At 41.0% G+C, this 27828-nt stretch overlaps 1 protein-coding gene across 2 annotated transcripts in view; it reads right to left on the reverse strand.

Annotated features, from left to right (window-relative positions):
• Window positions 1-27828, reverse strand: part of MTF2 (metal response element binding transcription factor 2) — a 49114-nt gene that overhangs the window by 14279 nt on the left and 7007 nt on the right. Inside the window, exons 2-9 of one of the 2 annotated variants that reach the window (XM_056123129.1) lie at window positions 12377-12575; window positions 12161-12242; window positions 7657-7752; window positions 7328-7428; window positions 6806-6954; window positions 4587-4682; window positions 2402-2470; window positions 1041-1164 (exon numbers count right to left, since the gene is read on the reverse strand). In XM_056123129.1, coding sequence (XP_055979104.1) covers window positions 1041-1164; window positions 2402-2470; window positions 4587-4682; window positions 6806-6954; window positions 7328-7428; window positions 7657-7752; window positions 12161-12242; window positions 12377-12575 — 916 coding nt within the window. Of the gene's footprint in view, window positions 1-1040; window positions 1165-2401; window positions 2471-4586; window positions 4683-6805; window positions 6955-7327; window positions 7429-7656; window positions 7753-12156; window positions 12243-12376; window positions 12576-27828 lie in introns of those variants that run through there. The other variant, XM_056123130.1, reaches the window with a different exon arrangement.

Genomic DNA, 27828 nt, shown 5'->3' on the forward strand with positions numbered 1-27828 from the left:
GTGACCCAAAAAGCAAAAAGCAAAAAAAAAAAAAAAAAAAAAAGACCATCAAAGCAAACACATTTTTTAGTTCCTTATACTTACTTTTATTACTATTTTACGCTTTTATTACTATTCTTGTTATTAATCACTTTATTGAAATTTTTCAAAATAATGTACATAGCACAGCGGTAGGGCGTTTGCCTTGCACGCAGCCAACATGGCTGACCCGAGTTCGATTCCTCCGCCCCTCTCGGAGAGCCCGGCAAGCTACCGAGAGTATCTCACCCGCACGGCAGAGCCTGGCAAGCTCCCCATGACGTATTCGATATGCCAGACACAGTAACAACAAAGTCTCCAATGGAGACGTTACTGGGCCCGCTCGAGCAAATCGATGAACAACGGGAGGGCCTTGAGCAAGGTTTTCAAATTCCATCGAAAAACGTTTTAACAAAAACCAGTAATAATGTCTTATTCTATTTTCTTTTTGCAGGGATTGGGGGGTAGTGTTGGCACCCACATCAGCAGTGCTCAGGGATTATTTCTGATTTTGCACTCAGGAATCACTCATGGCAGGTTTGGGGGACCATATGGGATGTCAGGGATCGAGCCCAGTTCAGCTGCATGCCAAGGCAAGCACCTTACCTGCTGTACTATCTTTTAAGCCATTCAAAATTCAATTACTCACTAACACTCAAAACATCTTAGTCAACTGATTTTTATAAGAGGGCTGGGGGAGTGGGTTAGCAGAGAGAAAATACAAAGTGAAAGGCACTTTGCCTTGTATGTGGCAAACCCTGGTTCAATTTCTGACATTGCATATGATCCTTCAAACACTGTGAGGAATGATCCCTGATTTTTAGTGTATTTTCTGGTGCAGGGGATCAAACCCAAGGTCTCAAACATACAAAGCAAGTGTTCTTCTATAGAGCCATATTTCTGGTCGATAAACATTCTACTTTAAACATGTCATTTAAATATGTCTTAGTTGTTTTTAGTTAAGACATAACTGAAAACTGACATCGAAAGTAGCGAACGAAGTTAGCTCTAATACCACCTACCTCTCCAGGGTGCAATCTATCCCAGTTTTCATTAATGTATGTCATAAGCTCAAGTTCAGAATCAAAGTATTTCTTCTTGTGAATAACACTTAGGTTGTAAAGGCATAGGTGTGCTATATCTACCCTGGAATTCAAAATTAATTAAAATATTAAAAATCAAGAAATCACAGAACCTTTTTTTAAAAAAAACTATTATTTAAAATACTCCTAAGTATTTTGAAAACAGTATCAACATCATAGGTAATATAATGAATCATCACATATGAAAATTATTAGGAAACATGATTTGTTTTAAGATCTCTCTTTAACTGAAAGTCCAAAAGAACTAAAAATACAGATATGAATTCTGATGATCTCAAAGATGTTTATGTTTAGAAGTTATATTTTATGCCATCAACAAATTAACAGAGAGAGTATAGGGATTAAGGTGCTTGTCTTGCACATAGCTGATCCTAATTCAGTGCCTGGCACCACATATAGTCCCTAAGTACCACTACAGATGATCTCTGAGCACAAAGTTAGGAGTAGCCTGCTCCAATCGGGGCTGAGTATCCTCCACCAGATCCTCCATCTTCCAGTAGGCAGGGGTCACACCCACCAACTGACCCCATGGCGCCGTGTAATCCCATCAACGGCCAAGACCCAGAGAACATAAAACCCAGCTCCCGGAAGCAAATGAGGCTGCGCGACATCTTATTATCTCATTCTTACTTTTGGACAACCTGGCAGGCTACCGAAAGTAACCTGCCCACACGGCAGAGTCTGGCAAACTCCCCATGGCGTACCCAATATGCCAAATACCAGTAACAATGATGGGTCTCATTCTCCTAGCCCTGAAAGAGCCTTGTATATGGCACTTTAAAATCTGAGGGCTAGGACGAAGGAGATGTTACTGGTGCCTGCTCGAGGCAATCAACGAACAACAGGATGATCATGATCGTGATCGTGATCTAGGGTTAGAGCAATAGTACAGTGGGTAAGGTGCTTCCCTTGCATGTGGCTGACCCAGGTTCAAGCCCCAACATCCCATCTGGTCCCTTGAGCACTGCTAGGAGTAATTATGAAGACAAAGCCAGGAGTAACCCCTGAGTATGCATAGCGAGGTGTGCCCCCCTCCCTCCCAAGAAAAAACAACAAAAAAGGATTATCTTTAAAAAATCTTGACAATTTTCTCATGCTTTGCATGAGAAAGGCCTAGGTTCAATTCCCTGTACTCCCTGGTCCCTCAGTACTGTGGGGAGCAACCCCAGAATATTGAGCTGAGAATAGTCCCTGAGCACTATTAGGTATGAGCCCACAAAACACAAAAGAAATCATGCATAGTTTATCTTTTGTCTCGTAACAGACATGTTCATACTTACCACTGTAATGGTAGACGTTTGAGGTATTCTGGTCCAGAACTACAGACAGAGCAAATAAATGTATAAAATCTAAGGAAAGAAGAAAAGCTATATACTGAGCATTCCAGGGTATACATAAATGATTTTTAGAATAAAGCTAATATTCTTCCTAGAAATGACAAATAAGGACTAGCACAACAAAACAAAAAGTAATATGAACTGTGAACTTAAGAATTTCTTTTCAGGGGCTGGAGTGATAGCATAGCAGGTAGGGTATGCCTTGCATGCAGTCAACCCTGGTTCGATTCCCAGCATCCCATATGGTCCCCCGAGCACCACCAGGAGTAATTCCTGAGTGCAAGAGCCAGAACCCCTGGATGTGAGCCCCCTCCCCCCAAAAAAGGAAAAAATAATTTATTTTCAAGGAACCAGAAACAATACAGCAGGTAAGATACCTGGCCTGGCATGCAACTAATCTGGGTTCAAAAGCCCTGAGCAGTCAGGTCTGGCCCAAAAGAAAGGGGGGAAAAAAAAAAGTTGGGGCCAGAGCAATAGTATAGGCAATAGGAAAAATGAATGCACTGCACACAGCCTTCCTAGATTCAATCCTTGGTACCCCATATTGTACTCCAAGACCTGCCAGCAGTGATCCCTGACTAGAGAGCCAGGAGTAAGCCCAAGAAAGAGCAACTTATTTTTCAGGTATGACAAACAACAAAATAGTCATATCTAGAGGGAAGAAGCATTTTTTTTATAGTGAGAAATCATGAGGTACAGTTGTAGACTTACACATTTTTGTGCTTGGGTTTCAATTATACAATGATCAAATATCCATCCCTCCACCAGTGCCCATTTCCCACCACCACAGATCCCAGTATCCCTCCAACCCCCCATCCTCCCCATCCCACCCTGCCTCTGTGGCAGGGCAGTCCCTTTTGTTCTCTCTCTCTTATTGGGTGTTGTGGTTTGCAAAAGAGGCAACAATCATGTGTTGTCCAGAGTCTACTTTCCGCATGAAGAAACATTTTTTAAACGGTCAAAAACTTTCAGAGTTTGCAAATTCTCATGCACATCCATGTTTAATATGTAGTATGGGTCAGGAATTGTAGTAATTTGTATGGCCCACTCATACATAGTCATACATGCATTAAATATAACAATATTGAAAGCAATCCAATGAAATAAGCCCAGAGAAGACCTTCCTAATGTCAAAAAGAAGTATAGGTCAAAAATTAAAGCCAGGTTTTTTTATGTCAACTTTAGTGTTTATCTCTTTCTTCCTAGAGCTCTATTACTTCACATTCTTCTAGCGCAAAAATGCACATTGTCTGCTTTTTTAACCCATTGAGGTATAAACCTAATGTGTCAAGACTCTAGGTGTTTCTTAATTTTGGCCAATGCTCCCATTTAGGTTCTTTAAAGTGTAGCATCTTAAAATATAAGTCCTGGACACATATGCGTTACAGCCAAGAGTATGGTGGTGGGGAGAGGTGTGCCACAATTTTTTTTGTTTTTGAATCTAATTTTAAGATTTAGCATTAGCGAATTATTTCATTATTAAATATGCCTGGAGTTACAAAAAAAATTTTCAGGCAAAAACAAGTCAAAAGAGGCCCTAGAGATAGTACAATGAGTAAGCCATTTGCCTTGCACATAGCTTACCCCAGCCCAGTCCCTGAAACTGCATGTGGTGCCCTGAGCTTGTTACGAGTGAGCCCCAAACACAGAGCAAGAAGTATACCCTGAGCACTGCCAAACAAAACAAAAAATTTCAGCGGGGGTGACCCACAAGCGGAAAAAGTTTAAGAAGAATGGTACTATGAGAACAGTGCAGAACATCACTGGCAAAAAGAAATATAATCAGACTTGAAGCTTTCTGGAATATTCAAAAATCACAAAACTTAAGAATCAAATATGATATTTTAAGCTTTTTATTTCTAATTTTCCCCTTTAAAGAAACCCTTAGAGAAAGCACAGCTATTAAGGCACTTGCCATAGACAAGGCTGACCCAGATTTGATAATGAACACCCCAAATGGCCTCCTGAACAAAGAGAAGTAATTCCCGAACATAGCTGGGCCTAGCCCAAAAACTATAAGTAAAATTAAGGTTTTCAAATCACTATTAAACCTTGTTAAAATCTAAAGTTGCAAACCACAAAATGTTACAGAATCAGTCAACAGGTGAAGTTTAAATGCTCTTCTTACCTGTCTCCAAATAGCATTGGCTTTTGAAGGCATTGCACACAAGCCTCATGAAACCACTGCTTACACTTGCAGCACTGTAGCATCTTTAAATACCAGCTATAAGAAAAGTTAAGGTTAGAATTATTACTTTCCAAAGAGGTAAAAGACATTTTTTAAATAGTTACAATGGCATTATGTAAGCACTTACAGTGTCTCATTTGTCATATTTTTAAAGTATATGAGGCATTTGTGACTTACATTACTGTTAATAGTAAGGTTTCATACATAAATAATTCCAACGTCACAACCTCCAGAATGTCTGCTGCCTTCCAAAACCATCTTACTGTGCCTCCCCTTAGGCCCCCATTTCTTCTATGTGACCTTTTTCTTGGTCAAAAATCACTAGAGGGATCAATCATTTTATTCTCTCTCTTTTATTCATGAGAATTCGTAATATCTTAAAGAATACATCTTTTGTTGTTGTTGTTGTTGTTAACAACTGCCTACTTCCTACACTTACAAAGGATCTCTGTCAAAAGTTTATTTTTGCGGGGCTAGAGTGGTAACACAACAGGTAGGGCATTTGCCTTGCACACGGCCAACCCAGGTTCAATTCCCAGCATCCCATATGGTCCCCTGAGCACCACCAGGAGTAATTCCTAGTGCAGAGCCAAGAGTAACTCCTGTGCATCACCAAGTGTGACCCAAAAAGCAAAAAAAGAAAAAAGTTTATTTTTGGACCACACTTGGTGATGCTCCTGACTTATGCCTTTGTGTGCAAGGATTATTCCTGGAAGTGCCTGGGGGATCACATGTACTCTGGGGCCTAACCAGGTTAGTCTCAATTCAAGGCAAGTGCCTTAACCCCTGTGCTATCTCTTGGGCCCTATAGGTTCTTCTTGGTTTCAGTCAGCTTACCTCTGGGCTATGAGCTTAGCTATCACTCCTCAAGGGGCTTAGGAACCCACTGTACTATTTCTCCAGCACCTTCATTTGTTTTTGTATATGGACGACATCTAGCTGAGCTCAGGGCTTATACTGGCTAAGTTTCCAGGATCATTCCTGGCCATACGGGGGTCATATGGGTGCTGGAGATGAATCGCGATCAGCTGAGCGCAAGTCAGAGGCCCTACCCACTGTACTATCTCTCAGATCCCTATGAATTATTTTTTTATATAAACTTTCTATACCCTAGGAAATCAATTTGAGATCACTGATGAGTACAATTATCTGCTCCATATACCAAATGGCAACTGTCAACCATCACTAAACTTCTATCATCTGTGTTGAGGATAATGAAAATATAACAACTTAATAAACTGGTTAACATAATTGTAAGTCTAATACTCTACTGACTATAAAGAATTTTTGACAGATTTTGTACTATTTTCACTGTCCTCCCATTGTTCCTCGATTTGCTCGAGCGGGCCCAGTAACGTCTCCATCGTGAGACTTGTTGTTACTGTGTTTGGCGTATCGAATACGTCGCAGGGAGCTTGCCAGGCTCTGCAGTGCGGGCGAGATACTCTCGGTAGCTTGCCGGGCTCTCCGAGAGGGGTGGAGGAATCGAACTCGGGTCGGCCATGTTGGCTGCGTGCAAAGCAAACGCCCTACCGCTGTGCTATTGCGGCTATTGATAATAAAATAACTAGAGGGGGCTGGAGTGATAGCACAGTGGGTAGGAGGTTTGCCTTGCCACGCGGCCAACCCGGGTTCGATTCCCAGCATCCCATAGGGTCCCCTGAGCACCGCCAGGAGTAATTCCTGAGTGCAGAGCCAGGAGTAACCCCTGAGCATCGCCGGGTGTAGCAAAAAAAAAAAAAAAAAAAGCAATAAATAAATAGCACTGTTCTCCCGTTGTTCATCTATTTGCTCAAGCGGGCCCAGTAACGTCTCTATTTTGAGACTTGTTGTTACTGTGTTTGGCTTACCGAATACATCACGGGTAGCCTGCCAGGCTTTGCCTTGCAGGCGAGATACTCTATCTAGGTAGCTTGCCAGGCTCTCTGAGAGTGGCGGAGGAATCGAACTCGCTTTGGTGGGGGGCGTCCTGCGCGCAAGGCAAACGCCCTACCACTGTGCTATCGCTCTAGCCAATAAAATAACTACAGCCTCTAATTTTTTTCTGACTGATATTTTATGTCTTTACAATTTATTAGTGCTACCACACCATAATCAGTAACAAAGTTTAACATTTTTATATGTAAATAAGTTAAATAAAAGGCATTAAGTTTACTTACTCTCCAGGACCTCCACAATAGCAGTAACATTGCTGGACATTGGTTTTATGACCTGCATCCCATTCAAGGTCTGCCACACTATAGGGTAATGTTTGCTTCATGACTTGCAATGCTTTGGCATTAGGTCCTTTCTTAAGCGCACCACCCCTCTATATTAGAGGGAAAAGATTATTTAAAAGAGTGAAGGATTAAATTTTAACAATAATTCTAACTTAAAATCCTTCTGAGACTTTTAAAGAAATTTCCACCCTAAATTTCTTACCATGTCATAAACTGAGTATTTATTTGTTGTAATTTTTCAAATTATCATCATCCCAATTTCAAGACTATCATAAAATAAGCACAATAACAGCTGTAAGTCACCTAAACATCACTATTCATAACAATAAACAGCACCTCTGTCTACCGAAGGTTAACTATTTATTTCATTCATATAAACTTTCAACGTATGCAATCACGACGTTGATAGTGTCTTACGAATAATTCCATTTAGGGCTTTAGCCCAAAACACTTAAAATATACCTTTGTTGTTGTTGCAAAAACACACTGTCGACAGAGCCATTTTTCATCTGAATCAATCACACTGGAATCAATATGAGGTGTGTGACACAACTGATGATATCCTTAATGTCAAAAAAAGCATAAAGCAAATTCTATTTTATTAATAAATACTGCAATACAACTTCAAGAAGGCATTTTAGCAATCTATTTTTCCCTCTATTATTATGTTTACAATTGATGAATAAATACGGTAATTTACCAATGTAAAGTATTTTCAGTCATTAATCTTCAGTCTGGACATTAAGTATTTAATAAAATTTTTTGTAATAATAAAAAATATGTATGTTTACCTTGGCCACACTTATCACATATAACCATTTCATTGGGAGCTTCTGAATACTCTTCTTGACATATTGTACAGACCATTTCCCCACTTCCAGTGGCTCCTGAAATATGTAATATATACATGAAAGGTCAGCTATTTTTTTAAGTCAGTCATAATAAAGGTGCGTTCCACTTAACAAAATTCCTTTAACTCAGAAAGTAGCCTACACTGACCCTGTTCATCCACTAGATTATAATTATTTCTTCTCAAAGCAAAGTACTATAAAAATGCTGCTCTCTATCTCCTATGTGTTATTCCCCACTATGAGATTCCTGTCTATATTCATAATCCAGTCTATCTTTTGGCAAAAAAACAACTAACTTGCTCGTGGGCAGGGTATTGCCCCCCTTCTTTTTCACTATCAGTTTGTGGGTCATACCCAGGGTGCTTAGTGGCAGAAGGGACATGTGCATGTTTTATTCTCATAACAAGTAATAAAAACTTATAATTTTTTGCTTTGAACCATGGGCCAAGCATTGTGCTAAGCATGACATGTACTACTTAATTCTATCATTTATTAGATACACATTTTACTAAGTGACTATGGTACCAGGGATCAAGCTTGGGTTTTCACACATGTGTTCTAGTGCTGAGTCACATCTCTGACAATAAAATTAATAAATTCATGAAGAAATCAGACTCAGAATGAGTAACTAACTCAAAGGTCTTCAGTAAAAAGGTATCAAGGCCTGTGGTATTCAAATAGCCAGAATCCATATTAGCTCCACCGTGAGAAACTTCCTGTCAACAAAAATATTTATCATTCTAATATAAGAACTTTCATACTGTCAATTTCAAAATTAAAACTTCTAATAGCTGGACAATAGTTCATCCAGGGGGAAAAACACATTTACTTTATTAGACCTCTACTCTTAAACATCCAGGTTACCAAATTTAGGGGTCTCTTTCTTTGTAATTTTTCTTGTTTGTTTTGGACTATTGTCCTCTCTGTTCCTTCCTCTTTCAGGCTTTGTTTGCTTCCATGTACGTTGGGCTGGACATGTTTCCCAGTGTTTCTGAGTTTATGGTTAAGTCAGGAGAGCAACCAAACTCAGTCTGGGACTTCTCATTCCAAACCTGCAATTCCCTAGAAAAGAAACAATAACTTCAAACTGAAGGAGATGCTGCTTTCCACTATTACCATCTGGACTACTGGGAGGGAAAGCAGCTCCTCAGAAAAAGGAATGCCAATCAAATAACATGTTCCCATCAGGAAGCAATCCTCAAAAAGCAATCCTGAGGAGCTGGAAATCAGATTTGTGAAATCCAAGTGCACCTTTTTTACTCCCCAGTTAACAAAAATTGGGGGGGAGGGGGGAGAGGGTGGAACTGGTTTGGGCCACACTCCCAGAGCTCAGGTCATTATTTCTGACTGTGAGCCCTGGAGTTGCCCAAGGCACTAAACGTGGTGTAGGTACGCGAGCCACAGTTGGCCCCATCAGCAAGGCAAACACCGTACCTCCTATACTATCTCCCTAGTTCTAACAGAACTTTTGAATAGCTTAGTGGCCTACTAAGTTCCTTAACTACAAATTAATGAACTGACATACTGGCAATTTCATTTCATATGTAACAAATTAGTTGTTGTTAAGATAGTAAATATTTATTAAGTCTTTTTCATTACTTTTAAATTTTTCCGAATAAACCTCTATGAGTCCACTATATATATATATAAGACAAAGTTATACATCTGATACAACAGTGAGAATAAAAAGATAGAAATTCACAATGTCACCAGCAATGTTATCATTTTCACAGAAACCTAAAGTTATTTTAAATTTATTTAGTGCTTTTATTTAAACACAGTACTTCCTGTTATAAATGAGCATTTCTTTCACTACTATTACTATACATGTTTCCATTATTTCTATAAAGTTTTTAAATAATCTTTTGGATCCACTACTGTTTGGGGGGAGGGACCTTCTCCCAAGAAGTGCTGAAGACCATACACACACACACATACACACACACACAAACAATAGATTAGATTTTTTTAATTGTCATTTTGATTTGGGTCACACCCAGTGTTGCTCAGGGATCATTATTCCTGGCAGTGCTCAGAAGACCATAAAGATGCTAGGAATTGAATCCGAATGCAAAGTAAGCACCCTACCCACTATACTATTACTGCAACTCTAGTAGGTTTCTTATAGGAATAAAGCTACTGAGGCTGCTGTCCAGATAAAATCTGAAATCTGCATAATTCAGTTTCAGATTCACTTGATTCTAAAGCAAGTCCATATTACATGAATGTTACTTTCTGGGTGTTACAATTCTAAATAGCCAAAGAGCAATTCTAACTAAAATTCTAAGAATATGGGGCTGGAGCAATAGCACAGCGGGTAGGGCGTTTGCCTTGCACGTGGCCGATCGGGGTTCAATTCCCAGCATCCCATATGGTCCCCGAGCACCACCAGGAGTAATTCCTGAGTGAAGAGCCAGGAGTAACCCCTGTGCATTTCCGGGTGTGACCCAAAAAGCAAAAAAAAAAAAAAAAAAAAGAAAAGAAAAGAAAAGAAAAGAAAAAGAACATGGGGCTGGAGTGATAGTACAGTGGGTAGGGCATTTGCCTTGCATGCGGCCAACCCGGGTTCCGATTCCTAAGCATCTCATATAGTCCTCCCCACCCCCACCCCTTGAGCACGGCCAGGAGTAATTCCTCAGTGCAAAGCAAGGAGTAACCCCTGTGCATCAACGGGTGTGATCCAAAAAGAAAGAGAAAAAAAATCTATGAATAGTAAAAAGATGATGAAAAAAAGAGACCACTAACCAATACCTAGTGGGGTACATGTTACATTTACACCCTCGTTCACAATTTCCTACCTCTATGTACCCACTAATTTTCTTCTGGAAGATATAAAACGAAGAGGAGTTGGGAGAGGAAGGAAACAGAAAGACAGACCTATAATTATCTCACAGAAAGCTCAAAAAGAAAAGCTGAAAACTAATACATCTTATAGACAATGGAAGGGGAACAGGAAGCAGTATAATATATATCATATCAGTGCTACCAGTGATAAATGTTTACAAACTCAAAAAGAGTAATTCTGTATGCAAGGCAAAAGATCTGTTCAGTATCAGTCCTACTGGAGACTTCCCAAAGACCTCCCAATTTTTTCTCACTTATCTCACTTATCTTATTTCAGATTCAAAACATAATTTTAGCCCTTTAAAATTCCCAGGACCATACAAAGTTCCTCCAGAAAAACATTGTACTAGGTTGCAAACTGCAATATCCTACTAAGCCCTGAGTACTGAGAGACTGCACTTAAAACATTACAATTCCTTTAGCAAATCTTTTTATTCTTTAGGGAAAAATTATGAGTGAAATTAAAAAACAGGATACATCAGGAATCTGCTAGAAAAATGCAGCTGAAATTCAAATGTAAACCCAATCACTAAATACTCTAGAAAGGTATATTCACTTGAGAAACAGGAAATTTATTCTCTTTCTTCAAGATGTGTTTAAAACCAGTATGTTGGGGCCAGAATGCATACAACGGATAAGGCACTTGCCTTGCACACAGCAACCCATAACCAGCACCACATACAGACCCTAAGCACCAGCAAGAGCAATCCCTGAATACAGAGCCAGGTTAGTAAGCCCTGAGCACTGCCGGGTGTGGCCCCAAAACCAAAAAATCAATAATAACTTAAAAAAAAAATCTTCAGATACTAGGAATACAGGAAATAAAAATACCAGAAGTGGAATTGTGCTGTACAGCTAAAATACTCAAATTTTTAACATTTACAGTTTTATATAAAGTGCTTTCAATGAAAGGCACACCTAAACACACCCAGAAAAATTGCTGTATTTTGCAGATTCGCAGGGCACAGAACAATTAGTTTAAAAGAGAAAAACATTACAAGAAACGTACCTATAACCAAACCAAGGCATACCTGTATTCATTTTTACTTGCACCCAAATATAGCCTCATTTTCCCATCTAAACATAAAAAATCATAATTAAACAGTAATTTTAAACCATTGTTATTAATGAATATTTCTAATATTATAAATCTGCTTTATATGTCCTAATTTTCCACAGAACCTGCCAAACAGTATGTGCCCAATAAGTATCAGTTCACAACATTATTTTGACTAATATAAGCAAGTAATAGTAAAGTTTAAGCCTGAAGTGTTTCTCATATCAGGTACTAAAATTAGTGTTATAATATTTTCAAAGTTCTCAGGAGGCTCCTAACAGTAGTTTATAGGTATGCATTCTCATCTGTCCTCTAGTCTCCCTCTACTGTGTAATTTTTATTATTATTTACTCAGTGTAATTTTAATTATTCTATAGTCTATAATAAACTCTGAAGACCATACTTTGAATTTCTTAGCATCTTATCATAAAAGAACTGAGGTATCTTAACACATTATACTCTGTAGAGAACAACAGAAAGTAACAAGCTGAAAAAAATCAGATTTCAATGTAAAGCATGTTCAGAAGAAGTATTAGCACCTGCCTGTTTGAATGTCCTTCCAGAGAACCCAGGATTTAGAGCTGTCTTCAAATATGATGAAGCAGCTCTGTTTCAATATGTTTATCTGAAATACAGAGGAATACTTAGGATGACTTCTTTAAAAATTGAAAACATTTAATTAAAAAATTGATATTCAAATTCAAGATAATTAAGAGTTTACTACAGCAATAGCATAAGACTTTTACAAGGGTAACTTGCCTTTTTGATAGTGCCAAGATAAAACAAGCCATCTGACCATCTAGCTAGGACATCCTGACCCTCTTCAAATTTACATGCTGGCTTTTTGACTTTATGCCCATCCTGTAAAGACAGCTTGCTCAAGGATGCTGAGGTCTTTTGGCTTCGACGTAAAGGAGACCGCTTGTGGACCAGTGAATTACCTGCCCCTGTAGAGTCTCTGTTTAGGAAATAAAAGACCAAATATAAGATTAACTTACATGCAGAGCTTCTTTTATACCAAATATATTATATAATCAGCGGTAGGGCGTTTGCCTTACAAGCGGCCAACATGGTCGACCGGAGTTCAATTCCTCTGCCCCTCTTGGAGAGCCCGGCAAGCTACCGAGAGTATCTCGCCCACACGGTAGAGCCTGGCAAGCTCCCCGTGACGTATGTTGATATGCCAAACACAGTAACAACAAGTCTCATGATGGAGACGTTACTGGGCCCGCTTGAGCAAATCGATGACTTATTAGTATTATTATTATATTATTATTAATCAAAAATAGTGATTCACAAAAAAAAAATTAAAGTCAATGAACCTCTGCTTGCTCCCTCACATCCCCATGAGAGACTAATCTCCAAGGTGGACATCTCAGGGGCCTTTCTGGAACCAAGGCGAAAACCTGTTCCCTCCAGCTAAGGTCCTGGCAGCATCCCACATTACACCAGACTTCTGACATATCAACAGACCCAGCTCCATTTCCTGAACCTCTGTTAATCTCCCCTCTCCCTGTACGCCCCCCCCCCCCAGCAGGAGCACAACAAACCCAATGGGGATTACGCATAAAAACCCACTAAGTTCAATGAGTGAAAACAGTATTTTTCAAACCAGTACCAGCCAGCTCTGTAAATTTTAGAGAATGACTTTAGTGACACGTGACACATGACATAATGTTGAGGATGTTTAATGAGCTCAAAGAAATAATGGCACAGATAGCAAACCACAATACATGAAAGCCAAAATGAGAAAGCAATAACCAGAAATGGCAGAAATAAGTGATATAAAAACTCAATACACAGAGCAGCAAAATAACAGTAATTAAGGAAAAGATGAAGGAGCTACAAGAGGGGTCAGAGAGTACAGTGGGTAGGGTGCCTGCCTTGCACATGGGCAACTCAGGACCAACCCTGACATTCCATATGGTCCCAAACAAACCAAGAGAAAGACATGAGCACAACTGGGTGTGGCCCCAAAACTTTTTTTTTTGAGGCGCTACAAGATGAGACAGGGGAAACTTTTAGAAAACAACAGATACAAAAAAGTCTGAAAGTAAACTTGAGTCCTAGAACATGCAAGATATGTGTTTATGACCAGAGTTATCTTCCTAGTCCCTCAAAGCAAAAGCACACCATATTGTATGTTCATTGTATTTTACATACTACTTTCCAATGAGACCTTTTTTTAAAAAAATATAAAAAGTACCTCAAATCAAAAATATTGCCAAGAAATATTTTAAACATTTTAAATGCAGTCTAAAATGAAGTTAACAGTTTCAAATTATCTCAGTGATTATGGAAAATAAAGGATTTAGCAATAACGCTAAGCTAATATAGGCAAGGCTGCAACTTCCAAAATAGCTCTAGCAATAGGACAGCAGGTAGGGCGATTGCCTTGCACACAGCAAACCCGAGATTCGATCCCCAAATCCCATATGTCAGACCCATCAGGAGTGATCCCAAAGCTCCTTACTCAGGAGTAAAAATCCTTAGCACTGCTGGGTGTGGCCTCCGAAATACCAAAAAATAAAAATAAGTAGGCACATAGAACAACTTCATAAGCACTTGATAAGAATAAAAACTGACAATGCCACTAGAACACAGTAATGGATGAAGTAGATGGTAACTGTATATTCAAGGAAAGTCATCAAGACCTCCCTTCAAGCACTGATCCTGGTAGGCCAGGTCTCTCAGCCCAGATCACTGGAGCTTTCAGGGGGATGACTCACGCCAAACTCCTGATCACTGAAGGGTCCAGCATGTCCACCCACATACACACCTTCATCCACTCAAAATTAAACTGCCCAGCCCCATGACCAATCTCAAAGAGAAGCCGCAGCCACACTGAACCTGGTAGGCTCACAGTTGCATATGAGGCCACAAAGCATCTCCAAAGTCCAAGTACTGACATCCCAGAAAAAATTAGATAGAGAAAATTTGATAGGATAGTTGTGTAGATGCCCACTAAGCTCAATTAGCAAAAACAATAGCAAAGAAGGCTCAACTAGCACCTAAAAGCTCAGCAAATCCTCAGACAACAACTTTAAAGCACCAGTATGAAATACATGTTGCAACAAGCAATATAATGTCAATTATTTTGTGCCTGCTAAAGAGGCGGGATGGGGGTAACTTGGGAATTTAGTGGAGGGAAGGTCACGCTGGTAGTGGGATTGGTGTTGGAATATTGAATACCTGAAATGACAGTACTGTGAACAATTTTGTAAATCAGAGTGTTTAAACAGTTTCAAACAGAGGAAAAAAGAAACCATTATTGAAATGAGCCTAATGTATTGATGGAAGTATTGATGGGAATGTCACACAATCCCTCAACAATACAATCTGGGAGTGTTAAAAAAAAATCCACACCAATTTAATAAAATCATATTTAAGTGTAAAGATTAATTAGCAATGGCCCCAAAATTAGACTCCAAAATTATATCACACAATAAGTTGTGTATTAATAGAACATACTAGAAGTGTCCCCTAAAGCAGCAGGTATGGACCCAAACACCACCCTCCCCCAGACTTAAAAAAAAAAAAAGAATTAAGAAGCATAAACATTGCTACAAGCACAGTTAACTTACAAGAAATACTAAATGAAGTTCATAGGGTTGAATACAAGTAAGCCAAGTAAAAATTCACATCAATATCATGAACAAAAAAACAAAACAAGAAGTTATTCTCTAACTATGAAAGGCCACTTATATATTTCATCTAAGGCTAGTATTCAAAATAACACATAACTGTATTGTTACGCACACACTATATATATAAATGTACTATATTTGACATTAACAGCAAAAAGGAGGTGGTAAACAAAACTACTGATGACCCCAAATGGTAACACCAATCTACCCACAGAATAAAAAGAGGAAACCCACAAATACAAATAAGAAAATGAATTTAAAAGTGAAGTGATACGTCACTTCAAGGAAATACTGAACACATACCAAGTTAGTCCTTATTTCAAGCAAAACTGCTCTATGAAAAAGCTACTCATTCACCTATCAACTCTATGGCATTAATATTTAATGTATGCTAACTTTACTATCACATATATTAAAAACTTAAAGTCAGTCAGAATGTAACTCAGTGGTAGGTCACAAGCTTCACATATGAGGCCCTATGTTCAATCCCTAACACCAAAGAAAAACCTTAACAATGGAGCTGATGAGGATCAAAACTCAAATGGCCAAAGCAAATGGCTTTGCATACTGGAGACAGAGCCCCCAACTTGATCCCCAGCACTGCCATGAGAAGGCCCCAAGCACTGTGCCAGTAACAGCCTTTGAGTTACACTGTAGAGTGAGCTCCACTCCTCCACTCTACGGATGCACCCTAAGTCAAGCCTAAATATAGTAAAAACATTTTTTTGCTGTCTCATTAAGAATGCCAAAGTGATCTTTGAAGCGTTCAGCATAAGAGAAGGAACACATGGAGGGTGCGGGATCCCGGAGGAAAAAAAAAAAAAAGAAAAAACAGGTTCCAAAAAGAGCCGAGATCACCGGCAAGTTCCAGATGGAGTAGGCGCCGCTTCCCGCCTCCGCCAGATGGAACCCCGGTGACCAGAAGCCTCTAAAAACACAGCTCGAGTATGCGGGAACGAGGACTTTTTCTCAAAACCGCGCGGCCGCGTAGCGACATCTCTCTATATACAAAGTGATCAATGAGAAGTAAACCACCCAATCTTTCTCCCTGAAAATCAGAGTTAAGTTTGGAGCACGGCCACAGCCCCAGAAACACAAGGACTTAATGCAGAACCCAGCAGCTTAGAGCAGAAAAGTGAACGGATGATGAGTTAACCCAGGCCATCATCTCTGCCCAGAGGGGAAAGGGTGTTGCCCCATTCGCCCTCTCCTCTCTGGAAAGAAAGATGGCGGCCACATGGGAGCCTTGTGGACAACAGGTATGAGCCGGGAGTGTGGGGGCGACTAAAACCTCATGGGAAGGGGGGCGTTCCGGTCCGTCCTTCACGCCCTACCGAGGTCACCAGTTGCCCCCCACGAGCGGCTCTCCAGCACGGCCACAGCCCCAGAAGCACAAGGGCTTAATGCAGAACCCAGCAGCTTGGAGCAGAAAAGTGAAAGGACTATGCGTTAATCCAGGCAATCATTTCTGCCCAGAGGGGAAAGGGTGTTGCTCCCTTCTGCCCTCCTCCCTCTGGAAAGAAAGATGGCGGCCACATGGGAGCCTTGTGGACAGCAGGTATGAGCCAGGGGTGTGGGGGCGACTAAAACCTCATGGGAAGGGGGGCGTTCCGGTCCGTCCTTCACGCCCTACCGAGGTCACCAGTTGCCCCCCACAAGCGGCTCTCCAGCACAGCCACGGCCCCAGAAGCACAAGGACTTAATGCAGAACCCAGCAGCTTGGAGCAGAAAAGTGAACGGACTATGCATTGATCCAGGCCATCAAGTCTGCCGGAGGGGAAAGGGTGTTGCCCCATTCGCCCTCTCCTCTCTGGAAAGAAAGATGGCGGCCACATGGGAGCCTTGTGGACAGCAGGTATGAGCCGGGAGTGTGGGGGCGACTAAAACCTCATGGGAAGGGGGGCGTTTCGGTCTGCCCTTCACGCCCTACCGAGGCCACCAGTTGCCCTCATGAGCGGCTCTCCAGCACGGCCACAGCCCCAGAAGCACAATGACCTAATGCAGAACCCAGCAGCTTGGAGCAGAAAAGTGAAAGGACTATGCGTTAATCCAGGCAATCATTTCTGCCCAGAGGGGAAAGGGTGTTGCTCCCTTCTGCCCTCCTCCCTCTGGAAAGAAAGATGGCGGCCACATGGGAGCCTTGTGGACAGCAGGTATGAGCCGGGGGAGTGGGGGCGACTAAAACCTCATGGGAAGGGGGGCGTTCTGGTCCGTCCTTCACGCCCTACCGAGGTCACCAGTCACCCCCCGCGAGCGGCTCTCCAGCACGGCCATGGCCCCAGAAGCACAAGGACTTAATGCAGAACCCAGCAGCTTGGAGCAGAAAAGTGAACGGACTATGCGTTGATCCAGCCCATCAAGTCTGCTGGAGGGGAAAGGGTGTTGCCCCATTCGCCCTCTCCTCTCTGGAAAGAAAGATGGCGGCCACATGGGAGCCTTGTGGACAGCAGGTATGAGCCGGGAGTGTGGGGGTGACTAAAACCTCATGGGAAGGGGGGCGTTTCGCTCCGCCCTTCACGCCCTACCGAGGCCACCGGTTGCCCCCCGCGAGCGGCTCTCCAGCACGGCCACGACTCCAGAACACAGAAACCAATTTCTTAACTATCTGACTTTCAGTAGAAATACTTCCAGGGTCAATAGGTAAAATAGCAGAAATCCAAAACCAACATTTAATTCTTGAACCCAGCTGTAGAAAGCAAATTACTTCACAATGCTTTTTCAGCATGTCTGATTGGGGGGTGGGGGGTAAACTCTAAATAATAGTGGTGAATCTTATTGAAACAATGAATCTAATCAAAGCAGATAGAGTGTTAACTAGAATTCATCTGCCTCACAGGGACGGGGAGGGGTGGGGGGTGGGGTTTTATTGGGGTTCTTCAGGGTAAAAAATAAGTATTGGTAAAGGGAAATGTGTTTGATATTTGCATGACTGAGACATAAACCTGAAAGCTTTGTAACCTTTCCCACAGTGATTCAATAAATAAATTAAAAAATAAATAAATAAAAAAAATAAAATAAAAATAAAAAAAAAAAAGAATGTCAAAGTCAGGTGATCCGGGATTCAGTTCAATGGTGCAATAGTCCCTGCCTTCCATGAGTAAGGCCCAGGTTTCAATTCCCAGAACCAAACCAATTTTTATAGGGGTTAGGGGATGCATGGCAGAAATGTGGTTCAGTAGTCAAATACCTGATTTGAAGTTGTAATACCACAAGTTTGACACCCCTGACTCTGTCTCACATCAGAGAGCAATATTCAGCACCGTAAGTGCAACCCCAACCAAAAAAATATGGAAATAACATAATCAAATATGTTTGGTACATGACAACCAAACTAATATGGAAATAACATAACCAAGCTTGCGATCTCCAAACAATGCAACAACTAGGAGATCAGAGGTACAAGCTCAGCAAGAGAGCTATCTTCCATCTGTGAGGCCCGGAGCTGAAACACCAGCACTGAAAGGAGGGTGGGGCTGGGGATGAAGACAAACATGAATACAAGTTTGTCTTGTAGAGTCAAAAAAACAAAAAAGCATGCCAGGATGATTGTAAAGGCAAACCCCGAGACACATAGAGAATAAGTCCAGATCACAGCAGAACTCCCAAGAGTTCAGAATATTTCTAAAAAAAAATAAAGATAACTGATAGGATACAATGTGGAAAAGTACACTTTAAAACAATTTATTAAAAACACTGGAAAGGTACGTGAAGATTTTCAATTGTCAAAAAAAAAAAACTAAGGAAATATTACTGTCTTAATGAAGCCGACCGACCTGGGTTCGATTCCTCTGCCCCTTCAGAGAGCCTGGCAAGCTAGAGTGTATTCCACCCGCACAGCAAAACCTGGTAAGCTACCAGTGATGTATTCAATATGCCAAAAACAGTAACAACAAATCTCACAATGGAGACTTTACTGGTGCCCGCTCGAGAAAATCGACGAACAACAGGAGGACAGTGCTACAGTGCTTAATGAAGCTTTTTTTCCTTTCTTTTTAATGAAGCACCTTTCAAACCAATAGTTTAAGAAATGAACAGCTTAAAAATCCTACAAAGTGTTTGGCATTGTTCTAATTTATTTAGGACTCAGCATTACTTTGGCATAGCATAGTCTATGTGGTGCTAATGTAATTAATATTTCTCCTACCTTGCATAAGGTCTCTCGGGGTGGTCATCAGGATAGCATAAGATTAAGGAAAAGGCTCCCAAATTTAGACTACCAATCCCCTTTACAGAAAAAAAAATTACTCAGTGTCCCTGAAAATCTACTTTTAAGCAAGTGACAACCCCCTCCACCTGCCACCAATTGCATCTGAGGCTACTACTGTCTGCACCCCTGGGTCGCCCAACACTCCTGCAAGAGGTTGAGGAGGGTGGACCAGGAGTACAGAAGATGGTGGACCAACTTTGATAATCACAGAATGAAGAACTGAACTCACACCTGCCCCAGGCACTTTCACTAGACGACCATTAGGTCATCTTCCAGTCTCTTCTCACTGGGCATCCCTAACGGAAAATTGCCAGGATTCGCTCAAAGCTTGCACGTGTGATGTGAACTTGTGGCCCTCCACGTACAGGGCAAGTGCTTTATGGACTATACTAATCACTACAAGTGGTGACAAAGAGATTTGACTTCACAATTCTTGACTTGCTTTAAACCACTGAGCTATCTGCCAGGCCTCTAAAAGGAATGTTTATATAATCATACAATCAAAGGAGGGTTTGAAATTTGGGGTATAGCCATATTTAAAGAATGGAGGGACTGGAGTCATAGCACAGTGGGTAGGGTATTTGCCTTGCATGCTGCTGACCCGGGTTCGATTCCCAGCATCCCATACCGTCCCCTGAGCATCACCAGGAGTGATTCTTGAGTGCATGCGCCAGGAGTAACCCCTGTGCACCACCTGTGTGACCCAAAAAGCAAAAAAAAAAAAAAAAAAAAAAAAAAGAATGAAGGAGGAGGAGGAGATAAGGTATGAGAGAAATTCCTAACAAGAAATAGGTAAGGAGCTGGAGAGAAACTATCACGGGTAAGGCACTTGCCTAGTACATAGCCTCCCCAGGCTCAATACTAGCATCCCATATGGATATGGTCCTCTGAGCCCCACCCAAAAGTGATTCCCGAATGCTGAGCCAGGGGTAACCCTGAGCCCTGATCATCACCCAAAACAAGTTACATGAGGGGTGAAAAGTGTAATGCACTTCCCTTGCCTGAGTTGGGTTCAATCCCTGGCAATCCATATGGTCCTCGGAGCACACCAGGAGTGATCTCTGATTACAGAGCCAGGAATAAGCCCTGAACATTGCAGGAATAGCCCCGAAACAAACAAAAAAGCAGATGTTCTTAAGAAGGATGGAGGAAATGGAAAAGATAACATATGGGGCCAAATAGAGAGCTCAAAGGTCTACAAAATGCATATGCTGCCTGAGCCCCTATGATGCTTGTGCTCACATGGCTGAGCACATGTGGTGCCCGAGCACATGTGTCGCCGCATCTTCTCTCTTGAGATGTGTGCTTTCATGCTTTCATGTCCAATGTTGTGATGTGTGGAGGAATTCGTTCCACCCTTGGAGAAGCACAGGTTCTCTTTTAAGCACGTTACTCACTTTCTCTTCCTCCTTCCCTTCAAAACCCCCAAATAAAATCCTGCTTCAAAAAAGAAAGGTCTGTAGAACAAGCTCTGCGTATCAGTGATCAGTGGTCCAAGCTCAATCCCTGGCACTTGACACTCTGACCAAACTGAAAATGGTCCACAAATAAAACCAAACCCTATCTTTTCTATTTTTTTTCTGCAATCAAACCCAGGTCTCTATATCTATGGAAGGCAAGTATTTTACCAATGAGCCACATCCCTAGACCTACTTTTTTTTTTTTTAATTAGTGAAACACCATGAGGTACAATTGTAGACTTACAAATTTTTGTGCTTGGGTTTCGATTATACAATGATCAAATACCCATCCCTCCACCAGTGCCCATTTTCCACCACCATGGATCCCAGTATCCCTCCCACCCCCATCCCCCCATCCCCCCCTGCCTCTGTGGCAGGGCATTCCCTTTTGTTTTCTCTATCCTTTTGGGTGTTGTGGTCTGCAAAAGAGGCATTGAGTGGCAATCATGTTCGGTCCATAGTCAACTTTCAGCATGCATCTCCCATCCTGGGAGGATCCTCCCAACACCCTTTATTTCGTGCTCCCTTCTCTATCTGAGCTGCCCTTTCCCCTAGAATGCCAGACCTATGTTTTTAATTTTACAACAATTTGATATTTTATAATCATACCGAGTAATATTTCCATATTAAAAATTAAATTAAATATTTAAAATTGACTTAAAATATGAAAATAACCAAAGTGAGGGCAAATGTCTGACAATATGAACATCTATGGTACTGTTTCTTAAAGGATATCCTAAAGAAGAACCACTTGACAGAATCTCAAGAGGTGGTAATGTGGGGGGTAAAAAAGGATTTCAACAACAAGCAAACGTGGTAGCTTTTTCACACGATTACCCCGGAACCCATAATGCTAAGTCGTCACACTTTATAGTTTTTCCCTGATCTTTAACCACAGAAACGCCTCCCTCCTTCCACTTCAATAAATTTAAAACAGCACTATTTAAAGAGCAGTGGTTTTCAAACGTAATAATGGATATCAGTGCCAATCTACAGGAAAGAAAAGATAATGTATTAAATTTTGGTTTTGAGCAAAGTGAACAGTGTTTCAAGGCTACTTCAACTCAGGGCACCATGAAGGGTTCAGGAATCAAGCCTAGGGTTCCATAGATAAAAACCCTGCAATCCAGTTCTTTTAAGTACTCTCAACTCTGACAACATGCTTTGTTTTATATCATTATTTAATTTAATATGCTGTTTCATATTTTGGGAAAATATACTTATATTCTTAGAGTTAAAATGTTTTAAGAACTGGTGGTGAGGAGTCAAAGCAATAGCGGGTAGGGCACTGGGCCTTCCTCACAGCCAACAAAGATTCAATTCCTAGCATCCCGTATGGTTCACTGAACACTGCCAGGAGTAATTCCCAAGTGCAGAGCCAGGAGTAAACCCTGAGCACTACCAGATGTGGACCCAAAACCAAAGGGGATGGGAAGAGAAAGGAAGGGAAGAAAAGAGGAGAGGTTGGGGGTGGGGGAAGAAGAAGGGGACGGGAAAGGGGGAAAGGAAAGGGAGTTAATAAGGGGTCACAAATAGTACAGGGTTAAAGCAACTGTCTTGCAGACAGCCAACCATGTTTTGATCCCAGCGTGACATGGTCCCATGATCATTGCCAGGAGTGATCTCTGAGCACAGTTCACAGTAAGTGCTAAGAACTGTCAGGAGTCCCACCCTCCCAACCACCAAAAAAGAAAAAGAAAATTTTAGTGATAAGGCTAAGGTTTACTTTTTGAGGTTTGTTTGTGGGGAAAGGGGCACCCAAAGATGCTCAAGGACTACATATATATATATATATATATATATATATACATATATATATGAAATGCTGGGAAGACTACACCAGGAGTGCTGGGGGTTCACTCCTAGCTCTGTGCTCAGAGATCACTCCCAGAGACTGGAGGACCATGCAGTGCCAAAACTCAACCCAGGCCTTCTGCATGCAGTGCACATGTGCTCAGCATGTATTTATCTCTCCACCAGCACCCCACCCCCCAATTATTTTAAAATTTCAAGGATAACATCATCAGTAAGGTCTATCTAGACTTATCACTCAACAGTTCACGTTTTGTATTTCCCTCCCTATAGATGTACTTTTTTGGGGGGGAGGGGAAGAGGCAGGGGGGAATTAAGGTGATTTGGGCAACACCCAAATGTGCTCAGGGCTTACTCCTGGCTCTGTGCTCATGGATCACTCCTGGCAGTCTCACACGACTGTATGGGGTGTCAGGGATCAAGCATGAGTTACCACATGCAAGGCTATCTATAACAGTCAGTACTACCTGTTGTACTATAGCTCTGGTTGCTGTATTTATTTTTTGGCGATTCATTAGAAAACTGTTGAATCCTGATACATCATCCTTTTTTTAAGAATGTTTTTGAGTATGATTTACAAAGCTGTTTATGATAGAGTCATTTCAGCATACAATGTTCCAACACCAATGTCCCCTTCCCTCCACCAATGTCCCAGGTTCCCTCCCACCCCACCAGACTGCCTTTCTGGCAGGCATATAACAAATTCATCCTTAAATGTTATCATGTACCCGCCAACATAAGATGGCCCTCAATAAATACATGTTTAATATGCATAAATAATTTTCAGTACAAAAGTTAAAGGGTAAATAGAGGGGAAAGAAGAAAGACCAAGTAATCTAGTTGGTTTAACTGGTCTTTTTGACTCTCCCCGGTGGCCTGTCAAATAGCTAATGGAAATGACTGAGGGTGGGCAATAGTAAGGTATAAAAGAGAGCACCAGCTGTGTAACATCCCCTTTGACCCCCTCACCTGTGTTCAAGCAGAAGGCAGAAAAGTAGCAATTCTCACCCACAAGCACATGGCCTGAGAACAAAGGATAGCAAGGGGACAAAGGGCTGCTGAGCCCCAGTGACAGACTACATACAGAGCACCAACAGCAAGTGGAGTCTGAGAGACTGTGAGCAACAGCACTGACAAGATACTAGACTAGACTGAGGACTACTTACATGAAATCGGCAAGAAACCAGTATGCTGGAAATAGAACAGCAACAGATCCAAAACTACCTTCTTAAAGCTATTTAGTAATTATAACTACAAAATCCAGTTCTGTATGTAAATATTTCACACGTTACTGGAGGATCAGGAGCTACTCCAGTCATACGATGACACAAAGCAGAAAATGAATTCTCCACAGTATATAGTACCCAGTATTTGTTGATATTAACTCATGATTATAAGATACATGAACCAGGGAGATCCTTCAAAGGGCTAGAGCATATGCTCAGCATGTGGGACATCTTGGTTCAATCCCCAAGCACTTCTGGGAGCAACATCCAGACAGCAAGACTCAAGCAGGCCCCAGAAACACACACACACACACACACACACACACACACACACACACACATTTTTAATGAAAATTCCAATGGTTCGGAGAGACAGTACAGCAGGTACTGGCCTTGCGCAAAGCAGACCTGGGTTCAGCTGCTGGTACCAATTCCGGAAGCACGTGGAATAATCCCTGAGCACAAATCCAGGGATGACCCAAAAAACAAAAGAAACAAAAGCAAGAGTCCCTAAAAGGTAAAGACATTAGGATGAAAAACTATATTATAATGAGAATGATTTTAGAACTGCATAAACATCAATTAATGATGGGAGTACTGATGAACTGCTGAGTCTTAGGATTATCAACAGAACGGGGTTCAGGTACCCACAGAGGACCCTTCAACAAAAACACAAGAAATAAATGATTGTCTCTCCTCTATGAAGAATGAATGAATGACCAGGAAGGAAATAAACAGAAAAGTAGTACTTTTTAAAAAAATTCTAATTTAGGCAGTATGATTACAGTAGTATCTTTTACAGTTTTGTTGTTCAAGATTGCTAAACCTTCACAAGACAAAAGGCATAAGACCCTACACCACTGTCATTATGTCAGTTTTAGTCTGCCTCTTCCTTACCCACCTCCCTACACTCTTTGATAACTTGTTTGTGCTCAAAAGTCAAAGGTTTGCCATCATTCAATACCAGTCATTTCTTTGTTTTTACTCTATATACTACAAATGAGTAAGATCATTTGGTATTTGGCCTCTATACCAAATGATCTATACAAATTATATCTTGAGAACAAATATTTAACATATCACAACTTTCTTATCCATCTGGATTGGCCAGGGAGATGACTCAAAGGACTAGAGTAGATCAAAGTTGCTGCCATGCCTCCAGCCGGACTCCCATCACCTCAAGACCAAGCTCATCAAGAAATTAATTTGCCAAAAATTGAGGCTATTGACTCAAACAATTTAACAGTCTTTTTAAAAAATGGTTTAAGTGTAACCTCTGGACAAGAACTGAGTGCTGAAAGTAGGTAGAGGGAAAAACACGATAATCTTTCAGTAACCGTATGCAAACCATGGTACACAAAAGGAAAGAGAAAGAAGAAAAGTATCTGGCATGGAGGCAAAGGAGGGTATGGGACGAAACCTGGGTACAATGGTGATAGGAAATATACGCTGATGAAGAGATAGGTGTGGAACACTGTATGACTGAAACCCAATCATGAACAAATTCGTAACTGTACTTCTCATAGTGATTCAATATAAAATAATATTTTTTTTAAATTTTGAAGGACTAGAGTAGATGCTTTGCATATAGGAGACTTGGGTTAGATCCCCACCGTTGCACAATCCCCTGAGCACCATCAGATATGATCATAAACAGTGTAATTGAAAAGTTAAGCAAAATGCCTTGTATGTGAGATCCAAATTTTGATCCCCTGTATCATGTGTCCTGATACTCACATCCTTACTGCATAGATAAACCATGAGGACACTACACTAACTGAAATAAGTCAAAGACAAATACTGAATATTATTACTTAAATGTAGACTCTAAAAATTAAAAAATGTAAACCATAGAATCAGAGACATACTGGAGGTTACAGAAGAGGTACCATGGGGTAGAGGGGATCAAAAGGAATAAACTACTTACAGTTATGAAAATTATGGGACATAATGTACAACCTGGTATCTATATTTTAATCCAGCACTGCAAAAAAGTTACTAAGTAGATTAAAAATCACATGAAAAATATTTTGCAACTATGTAGTGAGATATTAATTAGATATGATCACAATATATGCAAGAATCAATCATTATGTTGTACATCTGAAACTAATGTTACTATGTCAGTTATAGCTCAATTTAAAAAAAAACTAAATAAAGTGCAAACAAAATGTATTCACTGTGAGGCAATAAGAAAAAAAGATTTTAGGGGGCCAGAGCTATAGTACAGCAGATAGAGGTCTGCCTTGCACAAGGCCGACTCGGGTTCAATCCCCAGCATATCATATGGTCCCCCAAGCACCACCAGGAGAAATTCCTGAGTGCAGAGCCAGAAGTAACCCCTGAGCATCGCTGGGTGTGACCCAAAAAGAAAAAAAAAAGATGTTAGGATTAGAGACTGATGAGTTAAGGTTTAGATGCTTGTCTCACATGCTACAAACCTGGCACTATATATGGTTCCCACAGCATCACCGCTGGGAGTACAGAGCCAGAAGCAGCACTGAGCACCATCAGATGTGGGTCCAAAACAAATTAATTTTTTAAATTAATCCAACAGGCTCCTTATAGTCCAATTATAATTGTTTCTCTTTAATATAGCCATTTTTCTCCCATTTTATTTTTCAACAATAAATTAGACTTTATTGTTAGTATTGTAAGTATTGCCAAAAAAAATTGTACTATCATACTATTAGGAGGAAAATGAGCTATAAAACTTAGAGAGTGAGAATCCAGATACACCAAAAGAAGCAAAAATCCCTCTGGTAACTAGCAGACCAGTTCAGAAAGATTTGCTCAAGCGGGCCCAGTAACATCTCCATTTTGAGACTTATTGTTACTGTGTTTGGCATATCAAATACATCACAGGGAGTTTGCCAGGCTTTGCCATGCGGGCGAGATACTCTCGGTAGCTTGCTGGGCTCCCGGAAAGGAGCAGAGGAATCGAGGCAAACGCCCGACCGCTGTGCTAGTGCTCCAGCCCATTCAGAAAGATTACAGATTACAAAGATTACAGATTACAATATCAACATACAAAAATCAGTCACGAGGCTGGAGCAATAGCACAGCGGGTAGGGCGTTTGCCTTGCATGCGGTCAACCTGGGTTCAATCCCCAGCAACCGTATGGTCCCTGAGCACCGCCAGGGGATTCCTGAGTGCAGAGCCAGGAGTAACCCCTGTGCATCGCTGGGTGTGACCCAAAAAGCAAAAAAAATTAAAAACTTTTAAAAAATCAGTCACATTTCTGTATACCAGTAATGAACTGTCTGAAAATGAAATTTAGGAATATTCCACTTGCAATAGCACCAAAAGTACTCAATAGTTATGAATAAATTTAACAAGGAAATCTTATGTGAAAACTATGCAATGAGGTTTATACAATGAAAACTATGAGCAAGAAAGGAATTAAGACTGCAATTGAAACATCCAACATCCTATGATTTAAGGATGTTAACACTGCTAAGATTGCAATATTTCCCAAGAGCACCTACTGAACACAGAGGGGTTAATATAAGGGGCCAGAGACACAGTATAGAGGGCAGGGCACTTACCTTGTACGTAGCCAACTTGGGGTTTGATCCTCACCACCCAAGATGGTCAAAGAAGCAGGAGTGATTCCAAAGTGATGAGTCAATGAATAACTCCTAAGCATTGCCAAGCGTGCAACCCCCATCTCCCCCTGCCCCAAGAAAAAACCCACCACCACCACCAATCCAATCCCTGGCCATGCATGGTCCCTTAGCACCAGGTGGCATCCCTACTAGAGTAGGGAGTAGCCCGCCCCCACTTGAGTATGACCTAAAATCTACCCACCCACAAAACACCAGCTGGGAGTTCCTTATCAATCCCCACCACCACATA

Source organism: Sorex fumeus, unplaced genomic scaffold (assembly GCF_029834395.1).
Source record: "Sorex fumeus unplaced genomic scaffold, SorFum_2.1 ptg000047l, whole genome shotgun sequence".
Lineage (NCBI taxonomy): Eukaryota > Metazoa > Chordata > Mammalia > Eulipotyphla > Soricidae > Sorex > Sorex fumeus.